The sequence below is a fragment of the Theobroma umbraticum genome, unplaced genomic scaffold, assembly GCF_002168275.2.
Source record: "Theobroma umbraticum cultivar Fairchild unplaced genomic scaffold, ASM216827v3 scaffold_30.0, whole genome shotgun sequence".
In the NCBI taxonomy this organism is placed as follows: domain Eukaryota; kingdom Viridiplantae; phylum Streptophyta; class Magnoliopsida; order Malvales; family Malvaceae; genus Theobroma; species Theobroma umbraticum.
In genome coordinates this window covers 11,206,000-11,226,402 of record NW_018397254.1, presented here as the reverse complement: position 1 = coordinate 11,226,402, position 20,403 = coordinate 11,206,000, and the positions used below count along the sequence as shown (strand labels likewise).

At 30.7% G+C, this 20,403-nt stretch overlaps 1 protein-coding gene and 2 non-coding genes across 3 annotated transcripts; all 3 read left to right on the top strand.

Moving 5' to 3' along the window:
* The first annotated feature begins 213 nt into the window (after window positions 1-213).
* LOC149527764 (small nucleolar RNA U36a) lies at window positions 214-309 on the top strand. Its single transcript, XR_016352310.1, has one exon. It is a non-coding gene; the product is annotated as a small nucleolar RNA U36a (small nucleolar RNA).
* A 44-nt stretch (window positions 310-353) lies between these two features.
* LOC149527763 (small nucleolar RNA Z223) lies at window positions 354-445 on the top strand. The gene has a single exon (XR_016352265.1). It is a non-coding gene; the product is annotated as a small nucleolar RNA Z223 (small nucleolar RNA).
* Window positions 446-9,135: 8,690 nt separating this feature from the next.
* LOC110425837 (external alternative NAD(P)H-ubiquinone oxidoreductase B1, mitochondrial-like) lies at window positions 9,136-15,150 on the top strand. The gene is given in 11 exon segments (XM_021440893.2): window positions 9,136-9,366; window positions 10,520-10,796; window positions 11,239-11,445; window positions 11,650-11,900; window positions 12,234-12,453; window positions 12,667-12,771; window positions 13,523-13,786; window positions 13,893-14,014; window positions 14,707-14,731; window positions 14,733-14,827; window positions 14,933-15,150. Coding segments are annotated over 11 exon segments (1,743 nt in total). The 5' UTR covers window positions 9,136-9,277; the 3' UTR covers window positions 15,021-15,150.
* Window positions 15,151-20,403: the final 5,253 nt, after the last annotated feature.

Here is a 20,403-nt window from a genome sequence, read left to right as displayed (position 1 = left end):
TCAATCTATGTATTACTGCTAATCATATTTACAGTAATTGTTTTTGCCTCATTACACCTTTAGCTTATTTTCAAGATTTAATGATTCATTGGAAACTAGGTTAGTCATAGAGGCAAATATTGGATCTGGCGGTGTTACAGGTGGGGGCATGTCTTTCTATGATTTCGCCTCTAAAATCATCCGCTATACTTTCCGTCTTGTCTATTTATTCATTGGCGATGATTACATTTAGTTTTATCTGCACTTCTGAGAGCAATCGATGAAGCATATATAAAGCAATAAAATGGTTGAATTTCTTGATATGAGCCAACTTCTCTGTCTTCCTTTTTATGTTTTTTAAAATCTACTTACGTACTTGGCTATGAGGATTCATATACAGCTTTTACTGCCAGTTCTGCTTCAGAAAATTCTTGATTGAGAAGCTGTTTTATATTCTGAGCCTCTCTGATTTACCAACCAATTTTATTAAAATGCTTTATTTTCTTACTCCATTGCAGCCTTCTTTTCCGGTGATTGTGAGATGTGTGATATACACTGCCTTTTTGAGCCCAATGTAGCTTACATGAAATTAAACATAACAACATAGAAACGCAACTTTGATCAATTTTAATATATCATTCAATCATATCTTAATCTGGATAGAAAGAGGACAAAGCAAGGAGGAGCAAGTTTTGATCAATTTCACAAATTAAGATTAAAATTTGTGGCAAAGAGGCTTGATTAGTCGGTAATCCTATTGCCATTTCCTATCCTCGATACGGCAACAGCAGAGGAAGCACCCTGGTGGCCCAACCCCTCTTATTCTGGGCTGGATGTTCTTTTTGTTGTTTCTTCCTCTAAGCTGGATATTTTTGTCGAGGCACCTCATATAACTCAATCCCAATGCACACCTACAGACTTCCAAGAAATTGGAATACGTGTTTTTTTTCTTGAAATTGGTGTGTTTTTAGATCTCATTTTTTATTTTTTTTATTGCATTAAGAAATTTTGATATAATATTTTCATATTGTAAGAAAATGTTATTTTAATATGATTATTGCTTTGAGTGCATCTTTATACGAGACAAGTTTTGATACAAAACTATCATTTTCAATTTTATTTTTTTTGTCGTTTTTCGTGACGTTTTCAATAATTTACTCGTTACGAATAATTCGTAATTCAATGATTAAGTAATATTTATATAATCACAATACATAATATATGTATTAAATTCAATGATTAGATAAAAAGATAAAAAATATCTTTATAAATTAATTTTTTATTAATTAATATATAAATTAATAATTTATTAATTAAATAATATTTAAATTAATTAATAAATTTTTACACTCTTATTTGGTAATGACATGACAAAAAATATAAGAATAAGAGAGAAAGGAAAAATAATATTAATTTCCCTTATTTAGTGACAAATAAATTCGAAAATCAAAAGGAAATGTCAGTTAAAATTTTCTTACCCGTGAGCCAAAAATAACAAAAAAAAATCTCTATCTATTACCAAATAATGGTAATATCGAAAATTTTGAATTAACCTTTACTATATTGTTACTTATCCTGTTCCTTTCCTTCCCAATAAAGTTACTTTTCTTTTCTTATCAACTTTTATGGAAATAAAATGTCAAATAAACATCATATTTATTAATTAATTTACTCCTAATGGTAATGCACAGGACTTTCAAAGAAAACCTTTTTCTTAATTATATGCACCGCTATGAATATCTTGACAATGTAAGATAAACTAAAGGTGTCCGCGATTTGTTCTGGTTAATATATCTAAAATTTAATCTCTAATGTGACTTGATTAGTCTATTTAAATAATATTATTTTATATTAAAAATTCTGGCAAGGCTAGCTACTTTGTTAAAGTTTTATAAATAAAACAAAAATTATGTACATAAGGGAGCGGATATAAACCGTACTTTCAGAATTACATGAAATATTGAGAAAAGAATATTTAATAAAGGTATTACTTCTTTTGCATATTTTTTATGAATGCACTGGTTAAGTAATATACTTTTTTTACATGAATCTAAGACAAGTAAAAAATAAATTAAGAGTACTACTCCTTTACATTTATTTGAATATAATATAAGGTAAATTGAGTTTATTTAAGTATAAAATTCCACGTAATTTGCTTTAAGCTTGGGAAAGCACTTGAAGATTTCAATGTGAATAACCCTGGTTCGACAAATAATTTGAGGCTTAGTTAACTTTTCAATGCATGTGCGAAATTCTATAAGAAAATTATGCAAACATTTCCTTATAGACTCAAGCAAATAGCAAATATCATAGGAGCTTTACTTCCTTCCTTAATCATATGAATCACCACTATAACATCTATCTCAATCCATGCTTTGGACACATTATATTCTTGGCATAAAAGTAAATCTCCATATAATGCTAATAATTTTGCCTTTTAAAAAATTATTTAGTCGAAGATTTTTAGAAAAACCAATGATAAGGGTACCTATATGATCTCAAATCACTTTGTTTCTAACTGCAATTTAACAATTAGCCTTGGAACTACCATCAACATTCAACTTTCCTTTACCTATCAATAACTTGATCCAACCGATTATTTTAAGTGGTATGCACTGTTCTGTCGGGAATTCAAAACCTCATAATTTTGCAATTTGAGTATCTCCTTTCCATTGCCATTTTTTCAAAAGATTACCTTAATAAAACTGGTTCCATGATTTCATAATACGGCATATTATCCTATAATGATACATACCAAGGTCTTTGTGTTTCACATCATTACGTTCAACCCACAAGAACTAACAAATAAATAATGACACTAAAATGCAAATATGTCCCTGCTTAGTGTACTCTTCTGAGTAAAACCATGTCCAGATAATACGCATAACATTATGAGGATTAATAATATAGATTCAACATAATTTTATAAAATAATTCAAAACCTATTTTGTCACTAGACTATCCTAAAGAATATGCAATAGTGATTCTTCTGAATTGCAACAAAGACACTTAGAACCTAATTGAATACTTTTAGTATTCTTTTGTAGCTCCATCGATATCCAATTATTTACCATCTTCCATAAGAAAAATGAAACAATGAGTGGTATACTTTTATGCCATGTGAGCTAACATAAGTGATTGACGAGTTGTCGTTGTTGAATTAATTCTTACGCACTTCTAGTGGTGAACTCACCTTGGATGTAGGTGCCCAATAAGCAATATCTTCACTAGAGTTATCAAAAGGAATCCTCAAAATATCATCAATCTCAGAATCTGGTAGCATCAGCTTTCAGTTTTTCCACATCTAAATTATTTTTGTTATAAAAATAACAACCTTTAGTCATTAAAGTAATAAAGGATGGGTAAAGTGTCACTAGTGGATGCTCTCCCATCCAACAATCATGCCAAAAGAATAATTCCCCTTTACCAATCTGCCACCTGATATTTTGCTCCGTAACATTGCGGCCTCTTATCATGCGCTTCCAAGCTTGTGAATCATGATGTTTAGTTAAGGTATGTTGAGGTATTTGGCCAACACAATCCTTATCTGCCATAAATTGTGTCCAAAGGCTATTATAAGTTTAAAAACATCACCATAGCTTAATCATAAAAGCCTAAAAAACATCCGTTAAACTTTTAATGTTTAACCCACCTTCCAAGCAAAGTAATGCAATTTTAGACCAAGTTGTCTAATGAATCCATTTGTACTCTTTGAAACCGCCTTATAGGAAACTATTAAACAATCTCTCAATTTTTTCAACAATGCTAACTAGAGGTTTAAGCACTTGAAGAAGGTATATCGGCAATGAAGTAAAAATACTTTTTAAAAGAATGATGTGGCCTCCAGAGGACAAAATTTTAGTCTTTCATCTTAAAATTCGATCACAGATTTTAGTAACTAAAGCATAAAATAAAAGTACCTTTTTATGGCCTTTATAAAGTAAAGTTCTTAAGTAAGTAACTGGTAGGACTTTATGTGTAAAGCCCATGGCTCGAGAAATTATCTACTATCTGAAAAGTGCAATATTATTAGTTGTTATAGAACAACTCTTCTGGTGATTTGTGCATTGCTCAGATATTTGATATTCTTGCAAAAAATTAAGGATCTTTTGTAGAGCTAAACGATTGCCATTAGTAAAAATCATCACATCATCAACAAAAACTTAGCTTATAGACAAAGAACAATCAAAATGATAATGAAGTGATGTATACTAAGTACATAAGTTGTTTAAACCCCTAGATAAATATTCAGTTACCAAGATAAATGATAAAGGCCATTCTTTGCAGATTGCTCCTGTTGAAACACTATCTCATTTTTTGTTGCTTGTTGTTCTGCTATTTAGATTACTAAAAATAAACACTGCTATTTATACCAAAAGGCATTTAAACCTATGTATTGTATTAGAAACTTCCAATTCCTCTCAACAAAGGTTAAAAGCAAATGATCCCATGCATTTAAAAAATCTTTCTCTTCGTCATGATCATAAACACAACTGCTAAAATTTTTAGTAAAATTACTGCATCTTTGAAATGCATTACTAAAATGCTTCATTGCATTTTGATACATATGCCACACACACACACACAAATGATGATATATTTCAAGCCATTGTGAAGTAAGCGCTTTCCCTATTATAGCATCTAAATCTGTAAGAATCGCCATTGCCTTTTTTGTTGACAATATTGCTTTTAAAAATGAATCAAATAATCACATAAAAATATCACGTATTTCATCATATGACCATACTACACCAAAGATAACATTTTGCTTATAATGATTAACACCATACAAATAATGCAAAAAGTCTATCCTTTTTATTTTTTTATATGTTATACCAAAATATACCACATCCTTAAAAGATTCATAATATAATTTCATCTTATCCTCTATCTAGAAAATATTTGCTATGAGATCATTACGAACAACTTGTATTGCCTAAGAAAAATTAAAATCATCATATTACGTATTTTGTAGATACACTAAGATATCATAAGTATTTCCAACTTTCATTATTTTCGTCCTCTTAATACGTAAGTAATTATTGCAATCCTTAAGATAAAATCCAAGATTCTCAAGTCCACTAACTTTTCCTGTCAAAAACTCAACATTATCTTTTAGTGCTATTCCTAAGCGATCAGCAATTTCATTTAGTAGCTTGAGTGAAATTAATTGTCTTTTGAGATATTAAAAACATACACTTATAAAAGAAGTCAATCCATGTGTATGCTTAATAATAAAATTTGTAACATATAATTTATCATTATATCATGAAGCCTTTAATACAGTTAAGCATTCAAATCTTATTGTTTTCGAATGATGACATTTGATATCATCATCTCTTTTATCCTTTCTTTCAAATTCCTTGACAAGAACAACAAAAGCCCTTATCTACTTAGTTAACTTACTTATCATTATGTCATTTAGATTTTTGAATACTAAATCCTACTTCTTTGACATACATATTGCAAAAATTATAAATATCTTACTCCGTTTCAAATTATGTTTCAACTTTTGGAATACTTTCTTCTAAAATATTTGCATGAATGAAATCATAACACTAGTATTAGAATCAATCATGTTTGAATATTTATCTTGTTTGAGACTCTACTCTTCATTGGTTCAATTGACGAAAGAATATCAATTTATGTAAATTTTTATCTCTGACACAATAAATTTTATTTATTACACTTGTAGTTTCTTTATCCATAACTTAAAAAATAAAAAATAAATGAATTTAATCATCTTTAAAATTAGTGGAAGAATCAACCCTCCATCTTGTTACCATCAAGTTCAAATTCGACAATTATAGTAATCATACATCTCTTATAAAATTATCAAACATACTTTAAAAAGATTAAAAAGAAAAAAAAACAATCAAAAGGACATGATGTCCTAATCAAATTGGAGAGAAGAAGGCCTAGTTATCCTCACATATAAAATTTGGATGCTTTTGTTTGATGGCAATGCCATGATGCATTTCCCAAAATTTACTATTCTATTTTAAATGCTTGCAAAACAAAATTTTGAAATATTTTAGAGCAAATAAATTATTTGATTGATATATTTCATTTCATATGCTTAAAAATTAATTAATTAATTAAAAGTAATTAATGAAAAATACATTAAATTTGAATTAAATAATACATATAAAGTTAAAGAAAAAACAAAAATATATAAAAAAACCAAAGTCAAACCTATGGATTAAATAATGGTTAAAATACCATAGTGGTCCCTGTATTTATGTATTTTTTTCAATTTAACCTCTTTACTTAAAATCGTAACAATTTAGTTTCTTAATTTTGAAAATTGTTTCAATTTAATCTCTCCTTCTGATGACATCTAATTTGACTTTCAAAGGTGATGACGTCAGCAATGATGTGGCAGCATATTTGTAGTCGACATGCTGACATGACATTGTCACATTACTCAAATTGTTTGAGAATGTTAGTACCATGTGGCACTAACATGCTAACATGTCAAAGGGACTAAATTAAAAAAATATGATACAAAAACTAAATTAAATAAATATTTAGTATATGGGACTAAATTGAACCCCAAAATTTTTTTTTTTTTGAAATATAAGGAATATATATATATTTAGCTCAATTTTCAGATTATTAAGTATCTTTTCTCATTAGTGTGATTTCAATAATGCATATATTGAACTAATATAAAAGAAAAATACCAATGGAGCAATATAGCTTCATACTAATTGCTTTCAAAGGTGCTTTGATAGTAATAATACATTTGACATGGAGCCATGTATTTGCTTTATGCTAATTGCTTTCCAAGGTACTTTGATAGTTATAATATATACTTAATTAAATAATACATTTGAAATGGAGCTATACAACTATCAAAGTACCTTTGAAAGCAATTAACATAAAGCTAATATATGACTCCTTTTGTAATTTTTTTTATACTAGTTTAATATATGTATTATTGAAATACTACTAACAAGAAAAGACATTTAATATTATGAAAAGTGAGCTATATATATATATTCCTTATATTTTAATTTTTTTTATATTTTTGGGTTCAATTTAGTCCCTGTATATTAAATATTTATTCAATTTAGTTCCTAAATCAAAGTTTTTCTTTAATTGAGTTCTTCTAACATGTTAGCATGTCGGTGTCCTATGGCACTGACATTTTTAGATGATTTGGATGATGTGGCAATGCCACGTCAATATGTCCATATATAGATGTTGTCATGTCAACGTCACGCTAATGTTGATATCATCATCTTTAATTGTTAAATTAAATATTATTAAAATAATAAATTAAATTAAAATAATTTTTAAAATAGAAAGACTAAATTTATTTTGATTTTAAATAAAAAATTAAATTAAAAAGATATATATGAGTATAAAAAATGTTGAGATATTTTGATCATTAATATATATATATATATATATATATAATCATGACCATATATATAAAAAAGGTTAAACCTTCATCCATTCCTCTTAGACAATATATAAAATTGAAAAAAATGAAAAAAAAATTAAAAAGAAAAGAAAAGGAAGGCTTCAGGAAACTGAAAGCAAAGCTCAATCAATGAAAGTAAAAAGTAAAAGCTGAAAATGCAAATCGGAATAATCCAAGGTTTGGTTTAAGGGGTTGAGAGTGGCGTAAATTTGTCGGCTTTTTATGCCTACGTGCTTTCTTAGTGACTGCTCGTTCCATTTTCTTCTTCTTATTTTTTATTTTTGAAAGAAATGCAAAAGCTGATAAAGATATGGATTAGATGTGCAACACCACTATTACAAGAACAAGTCATCAAATTATTTAGAGAAATTATGAGAAATAATTTTTTTTGATAAAAATATTTTAAAAATAATTATTAAAATAAATTTAATTATTTTTAATTATATTTAATTATGACTTAATAAAAACACTTTTAAAATTATTTCAAATAAATTAAACTATTCATCACAATTTCTTCTCATTTGTGCTTTTGATTTTTCCCTCTCAACATCTCACTCTCTCTAATTTTATCGATTTATTTCTTCGATATTCGTTTACTATGCTTCCGATTTCTCTCTTTCGGGCTTTCAGATTTCTCTTTTCAGCTCTTTGAAGACACTAAACGATAATTTTGATGTGTTTGAGTGGATAGCTCTTTGGAGAATTTGATTTTTAGATATTTTGGATAAAACTACATAGTAAAAATGATAACAAATTTTTAAAATAACTTTTAATTGGATCAATTCAAGATCTAGACATCAATAAACTCAAAATTTTAAAATTTATAAACCTAAGTTTTTAATGAAATTTTTTCTAATTTTTAATCCAAATAGGTATTTTAGATAAGAAAATTTATGTTTTGATTTATAAAAACATGTTAAAAACACTTTAATCGATGCCAAATTATCAAAAAAATAAAAAAAATAAAAAGAGTTGAGAGGATTTGATGTTTTAGTTTGTAAGTAACAACAACAGTTTAGACATTAAAGTGTAACAAAATGTTTTTGAATATGACATGTAATAATATTATTTTTTCAATATAACATGTAATAACAATATTTTTTTTTAACAGTGTAACAACATTTTTTAATCATGGCGTGTAACATATTTTTGTACATAGCGTGTAATAACAGTATTTTTTTAACATGACGTGTAACAACTTAACCATGATGTGTAATATGTTTTTGTACATGACATGTAACAACCTAACCATAAAATGTCACATATTTTTATATATAATGTGTAACAACTTAATCATGGCATATAACAAGCTAACCATATCATGTCATATGTTTTTATAGATGATATGTAATAACCTAACTATGACGTATAACATGTTTTTATACATAATATGTAACATCATAGTGTATAATTTTATTAAAGATAATTTTATCTAACTTAATTAAAAATAATTAAAATTTCATAAAAAATTATTTTTTAAAATATCTTAATTGTTTATGCTTTAGATTTTAACAAGCACAACATCAATCTATAAAAGCGTTGATTCTCGTGGAGTATGTTTTTTTTATCTTAAGTAGAGAAAGGGTAATCAAATAAATATGTTTGTGCTGGAGGTAAAATCACCAAAGTAATAGGATCTGAGGATGATATACAAGTATGTCTTTCCAGCAAGCCACGTGTAAAGTCAACCAAGTGTAGAGAGCTTATGAGCAATGAGCAACGGATCTTCGACTCGTTTTAACGCCGAGTAAACTGTTTTTTGTTTTCTAACTCCCCTGTTCTGTTCTTGTAGCTGTGACAAGGAGGAGCTAAAATATCTCCTGATTCTTTGGAAGATCACTCGAAGTTCTCCTCCTTTCTTTGAAAATGACAATTCTCTCCTTCTTCTGCAGAGCTTCTAGGTCTTTCAATGGCTACCCTGCTTGCTCTAAGCTTCTGGTTCTCTGCACTCTCAGGTTCCTTCCTTTTGCACTGTTTAAGGAAATACCCTTTTCCTGTTTTCATTATTTTCTTGTTTGTTTTGTGTCCTTTGGGCTTATGTTTGACTGCTGACATTGTACGGGAAGTGTGAAAAGTGAAATTTTGGATTTTTATTTTAGTTTTTGTTATTTGTAGATTGAAGGCATTAAAATCAAACTTAAACAGTAACTTGTCCAGCTCTTACTGCTCTAATATAGATCAGGGTTTTATCTCGTGGGATCAAAACAGAGTGAATCTGATATTATTATAGTTTAGGGTTTTAGTTTTATTATACATTTAGAGTTTAAGCCTTGTTTTTGCCTTGCGCACACTTTAACTTATTGTAGCAGAGGTGCTTTCCATCCCTCATTCCCCCCCCCAACACCCACCCGCCCCCCCCCCCCCCCCCTCTTTTTTTGGTTTTTTTTTTTTTTATAAATAATTTGACTTTACTGTTAAGTGGAAACGTGATTGTAAAATGTTTCCTTTCATTTTATAGTTTGCTGTTCATAATGCGAAATGTAAGTGTTATAAATATGCATTGGTTTGATAACTACTTGTATTATCACTTAATGAAATAAAAAATCATGTTCTACTACGTGAAAAAGGGTGATTATACTTTCCACTGGTATTGGTATCTATGGTTAAATATAAAGAGAGCTGATTTAATTCTCTGATGCTTTTGTTTGTCGAGCTGTGCATGCTAAGCAAACAAATTATCCCTTTCCGAAAAAGACAAACTTTCATTTTTTTTTCTGCTTGAAAACGTGCTTCCATACTTGGACACCTTGTTGCATTTCAAGGATGCACGGTTAAAGTTAATCAAATGATCCGCAAAATTTTGTGGTATTATCAAAAGCAAGGAATAGTTCCATACTCCTTACTAAAGAGGCAAAATTGCCTACTTGGTAATGATTAAATTTCCTTATTTTGCATATCTCAGTCGCATGTTGCTGCTATTTCAAAGAAAGAAGTATAACCATTTGGCCTTCAGAAAAAAAAAAATGGAATCCTAGGAGATTTTAAAGTCATTGCTTTGCTTTGCGTTTCTACATGTTCTACTACATTAATTTTAGATAAAGCCCATTGTTTTACAAAGTACACTAATTACAATTTATGGTTTGCGTTCTTTCTTTTGATCTAGTGCAGTAGTGGGAGTCTTGTGGCCTACTCAGAATCACAAACAGATGTTAGCAACACCAGTGTAAAAATCGATGAAAAAGACTGCAAGAAAAGGAGAGTGGTGGTTCTGGGAACAGGATGGGCTGGTATTAGTTTCCTTAAAGATCTTGATGTTTCTACACATGATGTTCAGGTTATTTCGCCCAGAAATTATTTTGCGTTCACCCCATTATTGCCTAGTGTCACCTGTGGAACAGTTGAAGCACGGAGCATTGTGGAGCCTGTCCGGAACATTATAAAGAAGGTAGCTGAAAGAAACTAGAGCTACACAAAATATTTTTCCTCTTATCTGCAATTTATTTTCTTTGTTCTTTTTTCTCTTTTTGTTTTCCTTGTTTTGAAAAGGCAGGAATGTTTGAACTAGTTTGGGATTAAAAGTACTGAGTTGGGGTATATCTGCTTTTTTGTTTTTCATTTCCTTAAATTGCAAACGTTTTTCACTTTTTAAGTTCCATAGTCTATTTACTGCTGAAGAAGGCATATAGTTTCATTTTGTGATAAAGTGTTCTGGTTAGTATCATACTATCAATACTTTTACACATTGCACATTGCAAACACTATTTAGTTGCTTGGCATTGGTGAGACCACATTGTTATTGCTCTGAGGGGTTATTTTTGGCATGTTAGTTGCTTAATATCATAACAATTGTAAGAGAAATTTAAAAGCAAATTTATTGTTTCTGACAGAGAAATGGAGAAATACAATTTTGTGAAGCAGAATGTATCAAGATCGATGCTGCAAACAAGAAAATTCTGTGTCGTTCTACTTTTGACAACAACTTGGTTGGAAATGAAGAATTCTCTTTGGGATATGACTATCTGGTTATAGCAGTGGGAGCACAAGTAAATACCTTTAACACCCCTGGGGTTGTGGAGAACTGTCATTTTCTAAAGGTAAAGAAATTTTTAGTTCTACATATCATACATATGGTAGTAAAAGAAGATGTTTGTTAACATTCCAGAACTCTTCCTTTTGTAAAGAAATTCTTTCTGGGCTCCCTCTTGAAACTTTTGAATGTCACTAGAGATTGATAATCAGTTGTTAATGAGGTCCTGAAATTTCTTTTAACTTGTGGAGAACTGCAAAATTGCATGCAGGAAGTAGAGGATGCACAGAAGATACGCAGGAGCGTTATTGATTGTTTTGAAAAGGCGGTCCTTCCTGGACTAAGTGAAGAAGAGCGAAGGATAAACCTTCATTTTGTAATTGTTGGAGGGGGTCCTACTGGCGTGGAGTTTGCGGCAGAGTTGCATGACTATGTTCAGGAGGATTTGGTCAACTTATATCCTACAGTGAAAGATCTAGTGAAAATAACGGTGATTCAATCAGGGGACCATATTTTGAACATGTAAGAGAGGTTGCAATTTTTCATCTTATTGCTTTTTATGCTTTTTGGGTTTCAGTGACTGCACTGTACTATTCTCTTCCATTAATCTTTTAAAAGTTACTTATTCCATTTATCTTTCACTTATTCATTCTCTGTGATTGCAACATGAAATATAATACATGAAGCTGAATGTACTAATTACTCAGTCATATTTTATACCCAAACATGGTAGGGTTACCAGTGTCTTTTTTATTCCTAGTGAGTTACTTGCAATGTTGCCTATAAATTGCAAAGCAGTGTACAAAAAAAAATCACAAATAAGAACTTAGCAGATTTTAATCTCTGTCTCTGTAGGTTTGATGAACGAATAAGTTCTTTTGCTGAGCAGAAATTTAGCAGAGATGGTATTGAAGTTCAAACTGGATGTCGGGTTATTAGTGTTTCTGATAAGGAAATCACTATGAAGCTCAAATCAAAAGGAGAGGTTTGTTCTGTACCCCATGGATTGGTTGTTTGGTCTACTGGTGTTGAGACTCGCCCTGTTGTGAAAGACTTCATGGGGCAAATTGGGCAGGTTAGTGGCAAAAATTCTCTGTGATTGTAACGACTTTGAATATCAAGTTTTAACTGTCTATGATGATTTTTTCTGCAATCCTAGAACCAAAGTTCTAGGGATTCCATGTTATTTTCAGACAAACATAACTCCTATATTCTTGCCTTCAGTTGGTATGTTTGAAATGGTTGGTTATCTTGCACTAGTGCACTTATATAAGATTTGACATTTCAGGGTCGCAGACGTGTTCTAGCAACTGATGAATGGTTGCGAGTAAAAGGATGTGCAGATGTGTATGCCCTTGGTGATTGTGCTACTATAAATCAGCGAAAAGTCATGGTACATTACTTTGACCATCTCACTTTATTTTCTGATTTGTGAAGTAATCAGATTTAGCTACTTGTTTGGCATCAGTTGCATCTTGTGTTCCACTTTACAGAAGCATCTCTATATAATATGAAATTTACTGCAGTTCAAACTGCCAAACTCTTTATGCAAGTAATGTCACTAGGAATTCATGCATCCTTTATCCTCATTCTTCAACTGATGGAGTATTAAATAACTTCATATTGTCTGACGGTGAAGAAATTATAACTTTGTACTGGAGGAAAATGAGCATGTATTGATATACTTGATGTCATACTGATATGTGGTATATGTTTACTTTGGAACAATAAGCTGAAGACTGGAGTACCTTTCAAGTAATGCAATTAAGCCTTTGAGTTTATCAGTTCAGATCATATCAAATATTATATTAGATGATGTTGTTACTAGGCTAAACATCAGCTTGTTTGTGATCTTTGCTACTACTGATCTTGTAAAGTGAATGATAGACACAAGGCTACCATTCAAGAGTAAAGAAATGCTGAAAATATGATGGCCCTGCTAAGTACTTTCAGAGAAATTCTTCTTAGCAAACGTAATCAAGGGCAGTTCTATACCTTCTCTTCTTCTTGCTTCCCATTTTCCTCTCTGCATGTTAGTCCTTTATGCCAGTTATGGGGGCTTAAAATTCCTTTTATTCCATATTATATGTGTGTGTATACTTTCCAGTAACGGTAATTTGTAATTCGCCATTATGTTCCTTCAGGAAGATATTGCTACCATATTTAAGGCTGCAGACAAAGATAACTCTGGTGCCTTAACTGTTAAAGAATTTCAAGATGTTATAGACGACATCCTTGAAAGGTATCCTCAAGTGGAACACTATCTGAAGAGCAAGCACCTGAGTGATGTAACAGATCTGTTGAAAGATCCTGAGGGGAATGCTAGAGATGAAGTGGACATTGAAGGGTTTAAGTTAGCCCTTTCTCATGTGGATTCGCAAATGAAGAATCTGCCAGCAACTGCCCAGGTATTTGTCATTGACATACAACTTGGACTAGGCTTTTACTTGAGTTTATGGTTTCCATTGTCAATGGTAGTATAGCGACTACACATTTTCATTGTTTTATATTCAGGTTGCTGCACAACAAGGTGCATATCTCTCTAAATGCTTCAACCGCAGGCAGCAGTGTGAAGATAATCCTGAAGGCCCAAGGCGTTTCAAAGGGTCTGGTCGTCATCAATTCCATCCATTTCGGTATGTGACCTTAGTTGTATTCTGTACAAGTATTTAGATAAAGTGCATTATAGCATTATATGAGTGCATTCATATTATCATGGACAAATTAAAAATTTGTTGACAAAGTACAAAAGAACTATCAGCTGTTATTGGGCTTGTTCGTTGCACACATTAACATTAGTTGGGTTCTGGGGTATAATGGCGTTGATCAGTGTATTTTTCCTGCAGCTAAACTTGGGGTGATATCTGATGTATTCTGGTTATTCTTTTCTATCAGTCTTGTCTGTTTCTGTCTCATAATGTTTTTCAAGAACTTCTGACTGGATTGTTATGCATTTTATATAGAGAAGGCAGTGCAATAAGCTGTTTTGGATTCAAAGTTAGGCACAGTGTGATAGCTAGGATTTTATGTTTAATTTGAAGGTAATGGATTTGGAGTTAAATAATTAGAAACCAGCTGATAACTCTGGCAAAAGCCACTTTCTTTTAAGTGCTTTGCCTTAATGAAATGAGTTTGGAAATTTTTTCTTGAAATTAATCTTCATCCGGCTACATGACAGGTCGCTGGGTGAATTTTATGGTCAGCGCACAAGAGCTGAGCCCTGACTGAGTGAATAATTATGCCTAATAGCACATTCTAGCACGTAGAGTCAACTGTGGGCCATTACTTCTCTGTTGCTTTCTAATTTGATTTTCTTTGCACCTACAAGATACAAACATCTTGGGCAATTTGCTCCCTTTAGGAGGGGAGCAAGCAGCTGCTGAGCTGCCTGGAGACTGGGTTTCCATTGGTCATAGCACACAATGGCTCTGGTATTCTGTATATGCGAGGTGATTCCTGCTCCTCCTGGTGTTTCACAGTTGCTTGCCTGCTCAGCAAGTTATTATATGTCATATCAAAGAATATAATTTGACACAATTTTCTCGCGCATGCAGCAAACAAGTGAGCTGGCGTACTAGGCTGTTGGTGGTATCTGATTGGACTCGAAGATTCATTTTTGGAAGAGACTCAAGCCGCATTTGAGGCAGCAACACGAGAACATTGTAAATAAGTTTGGGGACTCAATAATACTTCGGTCGTATGGTGTTTGCAATTGCATCTGTTGTATATTTCTATATTGCTATTATTATGAAAAGTTGCTTCATCAAACAAACTCAAGTTAGACGATGGTCAAATCCCGATTGAAACTGAATTAGTGAAGAAAAGACGAATTGAAGCTTTTTTGGAAAATAAAGAGAGATTCAAAACTGGAGAAAACTAGAGCAAGAACTAGAGAAAATTTTAGAGCAAAAAATAATTTTTGATCCAAAATTCAAGGTTCTATTTTTCAAATTTGTATTTATTTTTCTAACAATAACAACATTTTCTAGATTTTAGTTTTTGAAGATTAAATCGGATCGAGGGAGGAGCTGTACAAGAATCAAGAAGTAGCTTAATGGTAAATTTGAAAAGAAACAGGTACGGCTGTTGGCCTTACAACAGATACTGAGAAGAGACAATCAAAATGGCACTTAAATGGTTCGTACAAGACCGACCAATAAGAAACGAATTGAAACGACAAGAATAATATCATTTTAAATACACCAGACTTCAAACCAAGAACAAATGACACAAGAACTTGACATTTTATACCACTAGATTCCTTGAAGGCAAAAGTGACAAAGAATTGTAGTTTACATGACCAAATCTCCTGTGCCACATTTTTAACATATCCAGTTCATTATATAGGGCTAAATGAGCAGTATTAGCTAAATTAAGAGGATAACAATTGTTTCTCATAGCAATAGTACACAACCCATCTCTATTGGTGTCAATTATAGTACATACTTCATCTCTAAACAGTCAAGTATAATGTTCTTTTATCAACTGTCCCACACTAAACAGATTGTGATTAGCACTAAACACATAATGCACACTAATTATACACTTGCTTCTTGAAGTAGTATCAACATTGACAGTACCTACCCCAAGTATATCTAGATAATTGCCATCTCCAATCTTCACTTTTGACTTAAAGCTTGTGTCAAGAGTAGTAAAAAGAGACTTACTACTAATCAAATGATGTGAACAAGCACATTCCAACAACCAAATATTGGTTTTACTTGAATCTTCCCCACTAGGTGCCACAAAAAGGACCTCTTTAGTATTATCATCTACTTGTTCAACTACAATAGTTTTTGCATTCACTTTAGAACGATTCTTACATACTTTTTCAACATGTCCTTGTTGACTACAAGCCCTGCATTTAACATTTGTCTATACCAACAATACTTCTCAGTATGATTGGTTTTTTTACAATGTTAACATAGTGGATACTCATTTTTTTTATCCCACTACTTATTCTCTCCAAGATTTTTCCTTTTGTTTTTCTTATCAGCTGAACTACCTTTTGCACTTCTACCACTCTCCTTTAAGGTTTTAGTTTTAACTGCTAAGACAAAACCAACTGCACTTCTTTGTCTAAAAGCTCTCCTCTGTTTAAGACCCTCTAGTGCATTAACTAATTTTTTTAGTGTTAATTGAGTAAGATCTTTGGAATCTTCTAACGATGACACCTTAAATTCACATTTTTCAGGTAGACTAACATACATGTTACTCACTAATCTTTCCTCAGTAATTTCCTTCCTTAGTAACCTCGATTGGTTCACTAGTCCCATCATTCTTCCAGAAAAGCCTCTAATGTTTTCATTATCCTTTATTCTAAGCATTTCAAACTTTTGAGTTACATTGAATGCTTAAATCTACTTAGTTCTTTCACTTCCAAAAAATTCATTTTTCAAATAATCTCAAACTTATTTAAAAGTCCTTAAATGCATAACTCGTGCAAAAGTTTCATTAGATAAAGCTGAGTGTAGGCAATATAAAGCTTTATACCTTTTTGTTTGTCTTCCTCAAATTGACTGATCTGGGCAAGTGTTGGATTAGCTCTCCTTTGAACTTGCTCGTCGTTAGTTTCCACAAATTTCCAAAGAGTGAGAGCTTTGAGATATGGTTCGTCGGTTTCCACAACTTCCCAAAGAATGAAAGCTTTGAGATATAACTCCATTTTCACACTCTAGAAAAAATAATTCTCTTTGGTTAACTTTGGTGGAGTAGATGAATTGAAACCGAAAGTCATGGTAAATGATTAAACTTGGACCCTTAAGATCATTATACAGCTCTGATACTATTTGAACAAAAGATGAACTAAAGCTTTTCTGAAAAATAAAAAAAGAAATTCAAAACTAGAGACAACCAGAGCAAGAACCAAAGAAAATTTTAGAGCAAAAAATAATTTTTGATCCAAAAAACTGGATTCATTTTTCAAATTTGTATTTATTCTTTTAACAATAACAACATTTCCTAGCTTTTAGTTTCTAGAGATTAAATTGGATCTAGGAAGGAGCTGCACAAGAAACAACAAGCAGTTTAACAATAAATTTGAAAAGAAACAGACATGGTTGTTAGCCTTACAACAAAGATTGAGAAAAGACAATCAAAATGGCACCTAAATGGTGCATACAAGACCAAATAATAAGAAATAAAGTGAAACGACAAGAGCAATACCGTTTTAAATATACCAGATATAAAACCAAGAACAAACGACACAAAAACCTGACATTTTATATCACCAGCCTATTTAATCAAGAGATGACACCATTTTTGCTCCAACGGTCTTCCTTCAACCTTCAAGACTAATGCTTCTCACTAGTTCTTCACCCAACTTGATTTTCAAATTGAGAATTACCTTTGAACAATTAGACCATAGTTTAACTTGATTCACCATGCAACCCACTCTAGCAATGTTGTAGAGGCTTTGCCAAAATATGGACAACTTGATTCATGGACTTCACCTACTCTTTTCTTAGTGATGCATTATATATATATATATATATCAAAACTTGAGCCAACTTGTTGTGAATCATTGTCTTTGTAGCATTTCTTTGCTTCAAGTGAAGTTCCTTCAACAATCTTCTCAACCATATAGCATGGCAAGAGCAAGAGGTGATTGGAACATACTTTGTCTTGTAAATAAGAAAGTGTGACATAATGAGTTGCTTCTTTGAATTTCATGAAACAAAATAACTATCATAAAACCCATCAACCTAAACTTGTTAGAGGATGAATTAAAAATCTCATGACCAAGAGTTCTTTTGATGTAATAAAGTACCCTTTGGTTGCCATCATTTGTAATTTGTTAGGATTCTCCAAATTCTATGGGGTGTTAATGGACTTACAATTGAATATGTTGAACTTCTCAAGCATCACTTTTGCAAATCCTTCTTGTGAGATGAAAACATCTGTTTTTATTTGATTTACTTGGACTCCTTAATATTAGGACATGGTCCCATGTCATTCATCTCAAACTTTTTGAATCATAGTCTTCTTAAAATCTCAAACATCTTAAGTTGATTTTTTGCAAAAATAAGATCATCCATATAGATATTAAAAAAACAAGAACAAAAGAAGAAATCTCTGTTCTTGTTATGAAATATAATTTTAAAAAAAACTACGAGAGAAAGTATTTAGATAGAGTAAAAAGATCTTATTCAAGAATGTATTTACAAAGAAAGTAAGGCGACTATTTATAAGTTAATAATCTCTTAAATTTTAATTTTAATCCAAGTTAATATATATCCAAATCTATATATACATAATCAAATATAAGAGTTTAAATTAGATTATACTTTTTATGTTTAGCCTATTACGTTGTTTGACTTGGTCGAAATTTCTAAAATTATAGCATAATGGACATTTACACATATATTCATAATATCCTTCCTTGAATGTCTATTGTATTAAGAAAATGCCTTGTTAAAACCTTATTAGAAAAAAAATTCGAGTGAAGAAAAAAAAGTACATAATTATTTTTAAGAATCTGCCTTTGAAATATCGTCTCATTAAAACCTTACAAAGAAAAATCTAGTAAAAAAAACTTATGAAAGAAAGAGTACAGTGCGTATTCTACTCCCCCTAATGATTGCATTATTTAATATCTTTGAAAGAATAATTATGAGAGAAAATATTTAAAAAGAGTAAAAAAATCTTATTCGAAAATGTATTTATAAACAAAGTGAATGAACTATTTATAGGCTAATAACCCCTTAAATCTCAATCTTAATACAATTTAATCCATCTCCAAATTTAGATATATAAAATGAAATATAAAACTTAAAATTAGATTACACTTCTTGTGTTTGACTTCTTGTGCTGTTTAACTTAATTTGAACTTATTTGATCATAACATAATAGACATTTATATATATATATATATATATTCATAATAATTCTCTTGTTTTACATAATCATGAGTATTTATTGAACCTTATTGTGACGTCTAGTTTTTTGATGATGTAGAAAAGCCATTTTTTCTTTTAGTTTTTGTGGCTTGCTAGATACAAGTCCATTTTTAAAGTTATTGCACGTTTAGTAGCTTACAAGGAATGAATTTAAAATAAAACTTATTATAGATCATTTACTTTTATCATTTTAAAAATAAGAATCTATTTAAAGTTAATAATTTTTCTCTTTTTGATATGATAATATTTTTATTTAATAAAAATATCTGAATAAGCATGCAAATATTGAGAAATGTTAAGCTTAAAAAAAATAATGATGAGAGTTAAAATATTTTGAAAATTTTGAAAAACCACCCTCAATAGTTCAATGTTCAAAAAGTTCATAATATGGTATGTTAAGTTACAAGATCAAGATTAAAATTTTTAGAAATTCAAAACCTTTTCCCCTTTTTATCATAGAAAAAATGAAATCAATAGGGAACCACGTTAAGCTACAAGGTCAAAAAGTCATAACTTAGTGTACAAAAGGAAGAATCAATTTAAACCTCATTGATAAAGGTAACTCCCCCGGCCTTTAGAGTCATCCACGACTAAAGGTTATCAAAATCTTCCACGGTAACCACATTTGACATATTATAAAAATATTGACTCAATTAAGACGAATTAAAGCTTAATAAACCAAAATAAGAAAAGAAAAAGGGTAAAACTTTAGTTTGATGAAATTTAGTCAAAATATCTTCCTATGAATTGTTAAGATTCTTTGAAAAATACCACATATTTGTTAGAACACTTGAAATAGGTTTACCATGTAAGTCATAAATAATGAAAATTTCTTTAAACCCCAAGATTATAGGCCATAGTTTATGGCTTAAGAAGGAAAAAAAAAACCACAAGATAAATCATGACCGTCCAAACTCGATCAGAGGGCGTGCCTATAAATTCGTTCATAAGTGGTTAAGCCATTACATATGTGTCAAAACTCCTAATGAGAAGGAGATCTTTGTCTCTGAGCAAAAGACACGTGTTTTATTCTCTTGGTTTTAAAAAGTCTATGCGAAAAAAATTCGCTTAAAATTATTTACGTGGCAGTTTTTCCTCAACCCTCGCTAGTGTTTAAGTTTTTCCCT